The sequence below is a fragment of the Atheta coriaria genome, unplaced genomic scaffold (assembly GCF_025399875.1).
Source record: "Atheta coriaria isolate IRGN ID8LTWV9N9 unplaced genomic scaffold, Caltech_Dcor_3.1 hic_scaffold_6_pilon, whole genome shotgun sequence".
Classification (NCBI taxonomy): domain Eukaryota; kingdom Metazoa; phylum Arthropoda; class Insecta; order Coleoptera; family Staphylinidae; genus Dalotia; species Dalotia coriaria.
The window spans coordinates 13,275,384-13,287,261 of record NW_027045448.1 but is presented as its reverse complement, the minus strand read 5'-3'; the positions used below and the strand labels follow the sequence as shown (position 1 = coordinate 13,287,261).

Genomic DNA, 11,878 nt, shown 5'->3' with positions numbered 1-11,878 from the left:
GAAATTGATTAGCCAATAATACCTCTGCATCTGGCTATTTGACTACTTTAACGCCATCTAGCATTCCAGCAATGAAGCTCAAACCTAAGTACTATAGTACCATCACACTGTATTATCACACTGTATTACCGACAGCTACGTCAACATCAAATCCAATTGACTACACTATGGAGACTGTACACTATACTTCCATAGACTATACTTTCAGCCATTTTAAACTTCCCGCCATTCTACTTCATTGTTACTTCTTCTGTGACTACAGACGCGTACGGAAGCAACTTCATTATTTTAGATATTCGCGAGCGAAGCCGCGGGTTAAAGCTAATTGTGATATATTTTAATGAATCAATGAATCATTTTCCCAGGGAAAATTTGGCACAATATTCAATTTAGTTGTCTTTTTCTAAACATATGCAGATTTGAGTCTTGTCTCTGAAATTTATTGAATGCTTAAGCATCCTTGAATCAACGTGTTGTTTGCGCCGGTGTCGTGTTGCTCGTGCAGCTCCTCTCGTTCGCGGGCCGCAGATGTCGTGATTGGAAGAGAATTAATTACCCGCTGCGTCTCTGCTACATTTCTCGATGCGAGCGCGGCAAACAATCGTAAATAAACATCGATGAACATCGAGGCGTAACTTGGAAATTTGTAGGCGGCCACATTCGCGTCGCTTCGCTCGCCGGCGGTTTGTGTGTTCACTTGTTTCGCTCGTTTCACTTGTTCGCACGCGAGACGAGGTCAGCATCTCTCGTTCGTTCGTGAGATATTAAACGAATGGTGGAATATCGTGAATAAATATAAATTATCGCCCGACGAGAGAGGACGACCGTGTCTGCGTGTGTGTGTGTGTTTGTTTGTATGCGCGAATACGGCTTTCCGCGCCTTTTTCTCCGGCCGGGACGACAAATTGTGGGTGGCCCCAGCGCGCATAAAAAAATCAATCGTGCCGTGAATCGGTGAAATTTACGACCGGCTGTAAAAAAATTATATCTGCGCCCAAGGCGTCAGGTAGTGAAGCAAATCAATAAAATAAAACTAAATCAGTACAATATTAACCAACAGAATCTTATAGGCTATGCGTCAGAGGGCGCTGTGACAGTAAAATAAGTTGCCTACGTATTTATCTCAGACTAAAACAGAATTCAGCCTTAAAACTATTCAAAACTCCTTAAAACAATGAAATAAATCAAAAAATGTATTAAATATGTCAAAATAACCTTCTAAACTATGCAATAGATGGCGCTTTTTGATGTAGAATAAGTTGCCTATGTATTAATTGACATATTAACAAAACTTAAACTTAAAACTATTCAAAACCCATTAACACAACAAAATAAATCTAAAAATTTAATAAATAAGTCAAAATAACCTTCAAAACTATGCGTCAGATGGCGCTTTTTCAAGTAAATCAAGTTGCCTATGTATTTATTTACGTATTAACAAAACTCAGACTAAAAACAACTCAAAACAACTCAAAAAACATAAATAAATCAAAAAATTTATGAAATTACTCCAAAAAACCCTCTAAACTATTCACCAGATGGCGCTGTTGTAGTAAATTAAGTTGCCTACATATTAACCTTCAACAAAAACGGAACTCAGTCTCAGAAACTATTCGAAACATCTCTAAATCATAAAATAACTCACGAAATTTATGCGTAACATTGAATCGGTAACTCGTTCGATATAAACGACTAGAAATAAATTCAAGACCAATATTATCGAATATTTATCACGTCGGAATCCCAAACTATTCCGAAAAACGTCGAAATCCAATAAAATCCGAACGATTCGAACGATATAGGCACCTCAACTTCGACTAACTGTAACAGCGTGTGCCCGCTGAACCGATTAAACACAAGCGCAATAAACATAAATAAATAACGCGTGTGTTAAATATAAAACTAATTTACTCAACTATCTTCTACGCGCAGTGATGGCGTGATTTTTTATGAGGTCATATCAATTCAATTTTGGCATCGCTCAGCGTGACGCTGAAATTAAAAACGTTGATATTTAAGTGGATTAAACAGATTAGCAACACATGCTAAACACGATACAACATTATCGAAATTTATCGCGCGCATAAAAACTCAAAATTAGATATGTTACACAGTTATGATGTTTTGACAGCGCCGACATGTTTACAACCGTTAGCGAAACATATTTCGAGGTTAGGTATTAAAAATCAGCCATTTTGTTTGAGTTTAAGGTTAGATTCGTCTGAATTTGTGTTTATTTTTATATACGCCCATCAAAATGCTTCAAGATGTTAAAATTCCGCATTTTTATCGTTGTTATCGTCGATTACCATCTTTTGTTCTGCGTCTGCGTGTAATTTAATCTCCGTGTGTGGAGGATCCACGGGCGCTCTTTATGCGTTTGCTTGGCGACGATGACGTTAATACGCTCGAAAAATCTCCACTTTAATTTAAATCATCCACAAGAAAAACACACAGAAAAAAATATTATGTTGCTGCGGCATTGGTATCGTCGCGCCCGGTATAAATTATTGTTATTATTACTTATGGACGCGGTTTAGTGGCGCGATTAAATGCGTGAAATATTTTTAATGGCCGACTGCTCGACTTCGCATGCATGGAGGCTTTTTTTTGCTTTTCGCGAGTACCTTCCATGTTTATAATGCGTTTTTTTTCGATTTAGGAATGTCGACAACGACGACGTTATCTGCGCTATCTCGGTGAAGTGCGTCTTTTAATTAAATCGCTGCGCGCGCGCACACGCTATCAGCGCCCATCGGGCGTTAATTCATATTTCGCATTTTAATTGCGAGCGTAAAACAGATGGCGAAATGTTTCAATTAATATCCGCCGGGAGAGGCATGAGAAAATCTGAAATATTCCATTTCAAAATTTCATAAAATTATTATCAGTGGCTTATCAATTTTGTTGGAAATTTACAAGCATTGATCATGTGTCAGATAGGCAACACAAATTACACCAACATAAATAACATGTATTTAATTACTTAGAGAACTAAATTAAATAACTTGAATATAGATGGCGTTAGTTATGCGTAAATGGTATATTTTGAGGTTATTTTTGTTTAATTTGCGTGAAAAACTTAATTAATTAAGTTTTAAAAAATTCAATTTCTTACAAGTTTTATGTGTTTAGTGAGAAACAATAAAATTTAATTGTCTTTAACATAAATACGTATAGTTATGATGTACTTGCTGTAAAGTACAAGATGGCGACGCGCAAAAACCACCTAAAACACTCTGCCATCAATTATGAGCTAAATATGCCGTGACACATTTATCATCCTGGGCGCTTACGACAATAAGGAAGTGAATGCTTCATCAGCTTTACTCATTTTCATATTAACGTGGTAACTTAAGTATGTTTACTAAATCTACACAGCCATTTTCTAACCTATATTTTTAACTTCTCATAACTGCAATTTGTAAATTATTTGTTTTCTTCCAAACTACCAGCGATAAATTTATGGTTTTTGCGGGAATAGATTCGTAATTAAATTGTTTATCTACGCATGTTTGGATATCGTTAAAAAGTTAATTACGAAAAAAGTTATAAACAGTTAAAGATGATTTTATAGAAAAATTATGATTTTTTTATTAATTAAATTACGCTGTAATTTTTGATTAAATAAAGTAACAATAAATTTTTTTTTATAAAATTATTCAGAATTTTATACTAAAGATATTTTCATAATACTAATTAATATTTGATTATTAATTTAAGTGTAATTAAGAAAAAACTGTTTTTATTTTGGTAAAAATTGAAAAATCATGTTTTTTTTAAATACCAACCTGTTATTTGCTTATGTCGTAGTAAAAACTATTATTTTCAAGTTAATATTACTTAAGTATGTTTACTTAATGCACGCATCTGTTTCCTAACCTATATTTTTTATCTGTCATAACAGCAATGTGTAAATTATTTATTTTCTTGCAAACTACCAGTGATAAAATAATAATTTTTCGGAAATAGATTCATAATTAAATTGTTTATCTACTCATGTTTGAAAATCACCAAAAACTTAATTACAAAAAAAGTTATAAACAGTTAAAGTTGATTTTATGAAAAAAAATTAATTTTCTTACAAATTTCGCTATAACTTTTGATAAAATACAAATAAAAATAAAATTTTCACGAAAAATGATTCAGAATTTTAATCTACAAATATTTATATATTAATAATTAATATTTGTTAATTAGTTTTCGAGTAATTAACAAAAAACTATTTTTATTTTGGTAAAAATTTCAATTCTAATATTATTCAACCACATCCCCGTTATTCCAATGTATTTTTATGTTATAGTAAAAACTATCAAAGATATTTTCGTCTCGAGTGTGTTTTCCATGCGTACGTTAGTTGTTTAATTTATTAGTAATCGCTTATGTGTGTGAATCGATGCGCATTTCGTCTCCAGCTCGCTGTTCACCATGGTGGAGACGAAGAGAGGTTTGCAGGAGGTCTTAGGTCGTGACCCATCATATGTGGCACACTCGCGCCAGCCAGGCTCCTCCGACTAATCTCTGCGGTCTTGCGGCCCGGCTGAGAACCTCAACTCGCGACACACCTAAAAAGCCACTCGCGCGCGCGCCGTCGAGTTATTCGATATTCTTCATGAGGCCTCAACCATCAAAACTATCAAACGCATTAGAACATTAGCGTATTAGCGCATTAGACATTAGTCGTACTCTTTTATACACAACCGCACAACAGCTCACCGTGCGCACTTAAACTTATTTATTTACTCATTAACATATGCCGAACGTATGATGAGAGTATGCTCGGTTGGCTCATCTTTGCGCGCAGTGTTTAATTGGTCGTGTTGTGCGTGTGTCGCGCTATGTGTGTGTGGATATTATATAAAAATAAAAATTATAAAAACACGCTGACTTAATTCTTATAATAACGTCGGATGAGTTATGATGCTGTTCGCGTCGCATTGCGCTTAAGATATTAGGAAACTAAAAGGTCACTTGATAATAGCAATCGTAGAGAGTTGCTTTAATTTATGCATCGCAAATCACCTGCGCACCTGTTGCGAGAAACAAGTGAAAACATTCATTATTTTTATTTACTTATTAATTGCACAAGCTTTGATTTTTCACCGCTAGAGGTCACCACCAATTAAGGAAAGAGAAATATGAAGATTTCATAAATATTAAATGTCAAAAGGAAGAAAAACTAAATTTTTAATTATTTTAATTTTAATAACTTTAAAACTTTCTGGTTTTGCTAATAAATGTAATGATTTTGCACGAAATGCTAACAATTCAAAAAATAATGCCTCTAAAGTTGTCACTGGTACATTTGACAAATATAATTTACTAGCTTTAACCTGCGGCTTCGCTCGCGAATATCTAAAATAATGAAGTTGCTTCCGTACGCGTCTGTAGTCACAGAAGAAGTAACAATGAAGTAGAATGGCGGGAAGTTTAAAATGGCTGAAAGTATAGTCTATGGAAGTATAGTGTACAGTCTCCATAGTGTAGTCAATTGGATTTGATGTTGACGTAGCTGTCGGTAATACAGTGTGATAATACAGTGTGATGGTACTATAGTACTTAGGTTTGAGCTTCATTGCTGGAATGCTAGATGGCGTTAAAGTTGTCAAATAGCCAGATGCAGAGGTATTATTGGCTAAACAATTTCTTTATTTTATTTAAAAAATAATTTTTTTTATTAAATAAAAAGTAGCCTATAACCATTCGGGGACCACTAAGAATATGTGTACAAATTTTCATGATGATCAGTTAAGTAGTTTTTGCGTGAAAGTGTAACAAACATCAGGACTTTCGCATTTATAATATTAGTAGGGATGTGATAATTTAATCATGATGTGACAGACGAGCATTATCAAATCTGTACGCTCAATATTGTGTATATTAAACAGCCAACTCTCTGTCACACATGGTTTATGATAGTGCCATCTATTAGAAAACGGCTAAACTGTATTTTTCAAAATTAAATAGAGGCGAGAATCGCGACAAATCGTTGATTTTGCTTAGCATTTTTTGCAGAAACAGGCAACCCAATCAACACCATACTTAAGGCATTTCTGTGTCTAACAACAATCTCCGAAATAAAGCTAATTCCAGAAGAGAATCTGTTGCATTTTTTAGAAAATTACGAATAACTTTTAAACTACAAGTTATTTTTCTTTACTTTTAAATGCATTTGATTCAGAATTTAATTGTGCATCTTTTGACCTTAAAATATTTAAGAAAAAAAGGTTATAATACATTTTACAGGTGTCGCAATTCAGTGCGACTATAATTTATCTGTTGTAGGAGTTAATTTAAATTGTATAGGCAACCAAATGAACATAAAAATATATTTAGCCATTTCCGCAAGTTTTAGGCATGGTGATAGTGGTAATTACCGAAGAGGGAATTTATTGCTTGTCGGAGCGGTCGCGGTCGGGAGTCCGCGCGGGCGGACGTCATTTGTCGCGAACAATCGGCCGTCCCGCTGGCCGATTTCACACTTTGCGCGCGTGATTTGTGGATTTACCTCACACCGGCCCGCCATGCCATACTACATACAATCGGGCATTTTTCGAAGCGATTAGCTAAACGGATCGGACACTCTCCTTCGCACGCCACTTCTTCTTCTTCACACATATGCATGCATGCTGCATATGATGATGCATCGTCTCTCGGCCGGGGCACACGCCGCGATTTTAATTTATTGCGCGTTATGTGCGCGCGCGCGCACCGGTTGGAATTGTAAAGAATTTTAACAAAACTCTAAATTACTGTTTTTTCCATTGCCGGGGAAGAAGCGCGCGCAAAGAGGCGCGTACAGGCGCGAGTAAATTAAAAAGCAAATTTATGGGCTCGGAATTCGACGATCGCGCCTTGGGAGAGCGGAATTAATCTTCATGGTGCACATACACGTCCGAAACCAGATCGGCCACGCATGAATTACAGATAAACGTGCTTTCAAAGGCTAAAAAACACAAAAAACAACCGAAAAACGAAAAAAAATCGAACATTAAACTTCGAATCAAATTACGCGTTATCAACACGTTAATATGCTAATTTTTTCTAGTGTGAAAGCAACGATTACTCTATTTCTCTAGTACTTATAAGTTATCATTGATTCCACACTTAAATATCACTTAAATTGAGTGATAAAGAAAGTGAAATCAAATTTCTCACAAAAATTTATCGATTTTTTTAAATTAAATGTAAAAAATTATCTCACTTGAAATTTTCGATAGTAAAAATTAAAGTGCTTGATAAAATTGATTTATTAACACAAAAATCAACTTTCTACCTCTTTTAGTTTAAAAGTTATTGTTGTTTTTTCTATTTTAAAGCGGGTTTTAAGCTTTAAACGATTATTAAGCATGGAAAAACAATATATTTCCTTTATGCCATCTAAATTAAATTAAATTATCCATCAAATGAAGTTAAATAGCGGCATAGTACCGTTTTACAGCAAAAAAATGCTTTTAAACAGCAAAAAATCTAAGTTAGTTAAGCGCAATTTGTAATAGTTTCCATTAGCAGCAGTCCAAGTCCACTTGAGCATCCATTTTAGGACATCTCACATTAGAATAGTTTATTTCGCGTGGGATTGCAATGCGACGGCCGTGCGCGCGTCGCGCACACAGGTGCTTTACCATTCTTTATCGCCGACGACGACGCCGGTTTACTTTACTACACTTACGGCGCATTAAAAATGAAATATTAATGATTAAAGTCCGACACCCGGCCAGGACACGGCGGTCGGTTCCCATGGCTGTGTGGCTTAAGCGCGCTCGCGCGCACAGCTGAGCTTTTTAGTTGCAGCATCCAGCATCCAACATCCAAGCGCGTATTCAAATGTTGGAAAATGTTCATTATGAGCGCACGAGCAGCGCGCATGAATTCGTGCGATTTGAAAGTGCGCACAATGTAACCGAACGCTGTGTCAATAAAATCGTGGAAAATATTAAGGCGAGGTAATAATCTCGCCGAGGATGTTAATTATTGTCGCGCGGATGCAAAAAGCTCGCCAAACGAGCATTATTTACGAAGAGTTTGCAATTTATTATAGGCAACCCAGCGACCGATTCACATATGTATCGCTGGATGTATATAATATCACTTTTTAACGTTTCACATTAGTGGTAGGCAACCCTGTATACACCATTTATTCATCATGTATATTTTTCCTTTTAATATAGGCAACCAAGCTAATGTGTATCTTTGAATGCATGTTCCTACTATTTTTAGGTCTCAAATTAATGTAGGCAACCGGTTATACATCTTATATTCCTCATGTATATTTTTACTTCTCAAGTTATTGTAGGCAACCATGTATACACCATTTATTCATCAAACAAATACGAATTTTTGCATTTCAAGTTAATATAGGCAACCATGTATACATGAATTCATCATGTATAACCCACAACTTGGCGTTTTTAGCCTTTGCCATTTATGAGCGATACGCGTACAGCAGTCGTTGATGGTTTTGTTGTTTTTATTCCCCCTTGAATGATTAACATTATGCGTTCGACGTATTGTGCGCATCGCATCGGCGAGCTTATCGCATAAATAATTGCGGCATTGCGCCGGCCGGCGACAAAACGTCCGTAATTGTGCGCGGAAAACGTTAAAACGTCATGAATGTCGAACGCGATGCCGAGAGATGTATGCAACCAACACACGCATGCAGCACACACGCTGCATTTGTATGGCGATTGTAATTTCTATTCAGCGCCGAGCGTTATGATTTAATGCTCGTATTTATTCGCCGTGCGCGTCCCATCCGTTCGATTGAGTTTAATAGATTTCCATTCAAATGGGCGCCCGCTGCCCCAACGCACACGTTGTCGACCGCTGGATGGGCACATAAAATATAATGGTTTTATGCGCGCCGAGCATTGTGCGCATAATTATTCGCGTTTTGTGTCGGGCAAATTTCAAGAAATCACAAATTGTAAAAATATGCGTTTTTTGTTTCACACTCGCACTCGATAAATTGAATTTGTTGAATTAATTGATAAGCAACAAATTAAACACAGGTGTAACCACTTGGTGGATGCACGTTACGCACTGTCTGTTAACAAGTGAAGCTTAATTGATATTCATGTCCTAATCGAATGTAATTCTGGTGTTAACTTGTTAATATTTGAACACCTGCACCTTTCAAGTGCGATTTGCTTCAATTCGAGGAAAATTACTTATCTATCTCATCATTTCGTATAAATACTTCGAAGTAACCAAAGGGTGAATTAGTCTGAAGCTAGAAACAGTTCAGTCTATATTTTTTCTTTGCGAATCAAAAAAAAAACAAATAAAAATGATGAAAGAAGTTATGTTTCCCGTTGTGCTTGCACTGTGTGTTGCCTACATCAGCGCAACAGAAGTCAACGTCTGTAAGTTACCATAAAATAAAAAAAAAACTTCAAATTTACTAAAATTATCTTTGAATTATTTAATATTAAGGTAAATCTGGTCTTCCATTACCAGTCTCAGTTGGAGTGTTGAATTGTGATAAGGGACCATGCGAGTTACCGAAAGGCACTGAAGTATTCATGAACCTAACCTTTGATGCACGTAAGTACATAACTGGTTGCCTATATTAATCTGCATTTAAAAATTGGATAATTTTATTTTCAGCGAATGATTTGGAGATTTTCGAGCCGAAAATCATCGCACATGCTCTTGGAATCGATGTGGATTACCCATTAGCTGAACCAAACGGTTGCAATCAGTTGGTTGACGATGAGTGCCCTCTGGAGGAAGGCCAACGTGTTTTATACGCTACTTCCATGGAGGTTTTGAGTTTTTATCCAAATGTAAGTGTAATATCAAAGAGTATGATCGCTTTTATATTAAACTAGCTTTAACCCGCGAATATCTAAAATAATGAAGTTGCTTCCGTACGCGTCTGTAGTCACAGAAGAAGTAACAATGAAGTAGAATGGCGGGAAGTTTAAAATGGCTGAAAGTATAGTCTATGGAAGTATAGTGTACAGTCTCCATAGTGTAGTCAATTGGATTTGATGTTGACGTAGCTGTCGGTAATACAGTGTGATAATACAGTGTGATGGTACTATAGTACTTAGGTTTGAGCTTCATTGCTGGAATGCTAGATTATAAAGTAGTCAAATAGCCATGCAGAGGTATTATTATTAAACTATTTTATTTTATTTAAAAATACCTTTATTAAATAAAAGTAGCCTATAACCATTCGGGGACCACTAAGAATATGTGTACAAATTTTCATGATGATCGGTTAAGTAGTTTTTGCGTGAAAGTGTAACAAGCATCAGGACTTATAATTTCGCATTTATAATATTAATAGGGATAGGAATATCACGAATGAACACTTCTGCCACCACAACAAAGCACTAGACATTAAAATTTCCCCTTTTACTTAAATCTAACCTTAAAATTGATTCAAAAACTTACATTTTTCCAGATTAACTTCGGAATTGAGCTGACCCTGTACACCTACAACGAAGATGGCGACAAGTTCCCATTCACCTGCTTCCAGATCGACGGAAAAGTCGTGGGTTGATTTTGCTTCTGCTCTCCTCCATTGTCAAATCTAAAATGAATGAAACATGAGTATTATAACGCTATTTAAAATAAACATACATTAATTTATCAATGAACGATTTATATTTAGCCATTTCGATAACATTGTGACTCAATTAATTTTTTTATCAAGATGTTATCGTGTGCTTTACGTGCAATGAGTAAACAAATTGTGCGACACACCTGCGCATTGCGAAACAAAGTTTCATTCAAATTAGAGCAATGAGCAAACATCTTAAGTGTTTCCCGTGTGATAAAATAATGCCTGTTTTTACTCGGTAACAGACGGGTATGTTCCAAAGTCAGCCCTCAAATTTACCACTTCACTTTGAAAAGTTTTAATCATGAAACAGTTTTTCTGCGTCGCCGCCATCTTGGTTTCGTTGGTTTCGGTAGCGAGAGCTACCGAAGTCAATGTATGTAAGTAAAAATCATAAAATTTTGCTTAAAATCGTGAAATAACTACGAAATTTTTATGATTTTATTGTTTTAAAGGTAAATCAGGACTTCCTTTGCCTTATGCAGTCACAGTGAAGGACTGTGACAAAGGACCATGCAGTTTCCCACGTGACAGTCTTGTTGTCTGGAATATAACCTTCGATGCACGTAAGTTAATCTAATTTGTTCATAAATAAACATAAAATTTGTGTTTTTGTATTTTCAGCGCATGATTTGGACACATTCGAACCTAAAGTCCTGGCTACAGCATTAGGACTTGATATAGACTACCCACTTAACGAGTCAGAGGGTTGCAAAGAACTCGTTGATGATGAGTGCCCTCTGGAAGAAGGACAGCGCGTTATTTATGCCACAACAATGGAAATTAAAAAATCTTTCCCAACTGTAAGTTCTAAAGTTATAAAGCAACATGACTTGTTTTGTTTTGTATATTTCATGTTGTTTATTCACAGATTAATGTTGGCATTGAAATGACCCTCTACACGCCCGATGAAGACGGTAACAGCGTCGGTTTTACGTGTTTCCAGATCGATTGTAAAGTGACAGAATAAAAATCTTATATGATATTACGTAATGTACTTGTACTTGTGCTTATTACCTGAATGAATGATAATGAGTGGTGCAGATTGAATGTGTGTGTAATCTCGGCGGTGTTTTCGAGTACGATTTACGATCTGCGATGCACATCGATCACAAAAATCGGCCGCTAACCACCGTTAATAAATCACGCCGGTGTCGATGTATGACGCAGCCGCGTGCGTTTGCGCGCTGCTAATCTCTGTGAATGCGCGCATGCGCAAATGCGAGCAAACGGATCATCATGGTCATGATCCATATGATCCACATCGACCACCAGCATATATATCACCTGTTTTACCTGTTT

General features: G+C 36.1%; 3 protein-coding genes across 5 annotated transcripts in view; 2 read left to right on the top strand and 1 right to left on the bottom strand.

Annotated features, from left to right (window-relative positions):
• The window catches only part of LOC135794231 (uncharacterized), a 121,584-nt gene extending 109,796 nt beyond the window's left edge, over nucleotides 1-11,788 (bottom strand). For 2 of the 3 annotated variants that reach the window (XM_065305435.1, XM_065305436.1), the window contains exon 1: nucleotides 10,408-10,543. The gene's annotated coding sequence lies outside the window, so the exon portion shown is untranslated. Of the gene's footprint in view, nucleotides 1-10,407; nucleotides 10,547-11,593 lie in introns of those variants that run through there. The other variant, XR_010548838.1, reaches the window with a different exon arrangement.
• Nucleotides 9,212-10,609, top strand: LOC135794234 (uncharacterized). Its single transcript, XM_065305438.1, has 4 exons — nucleotides 9,212-9,368; nucleotides 9,439-9,549; nucleotides 9,613-9,791; nucleotides 10,418-10,609. The coding sequence occupies exons 1-4, from the start codon at nucleotides 9,293-9,295 to the stop codon at nucleotides 10,514-10,516; spliced, it is 465 nt and encodes a 154-aa protein (XP_065161510.1). The 5' UTR covers nucleotides 9,212-9,292; the 3' UTR covers nucleotides 10,517-10,609.
• LOC135794232 (NPC intracellular cholesterol transporter 2-like) lies at nucleotides 10,870-11,569 on the top strand. The gene is made up of 4 exons (XM_065305437.1): nucleotides 10,870-10,956; nucleotides 11,032-11,142; nucleotides 11,201-11,379; nucleotides 11,448-11,569. Exons 1-4 carry the CDS (start codon nucleotides 10,881-10,883, stop codon nucleotides 11,544-11,546), a joined length of 465 nt encoding a protein of 154 aa, XP_065161509.1. The 5' UTR covers nucleotides 10,870-10,880; the 3' UTR covers nucleotides 11,547-11,569.
• Nucleotides 11,789-11,878: the final 90 nt, after the last annotated feature.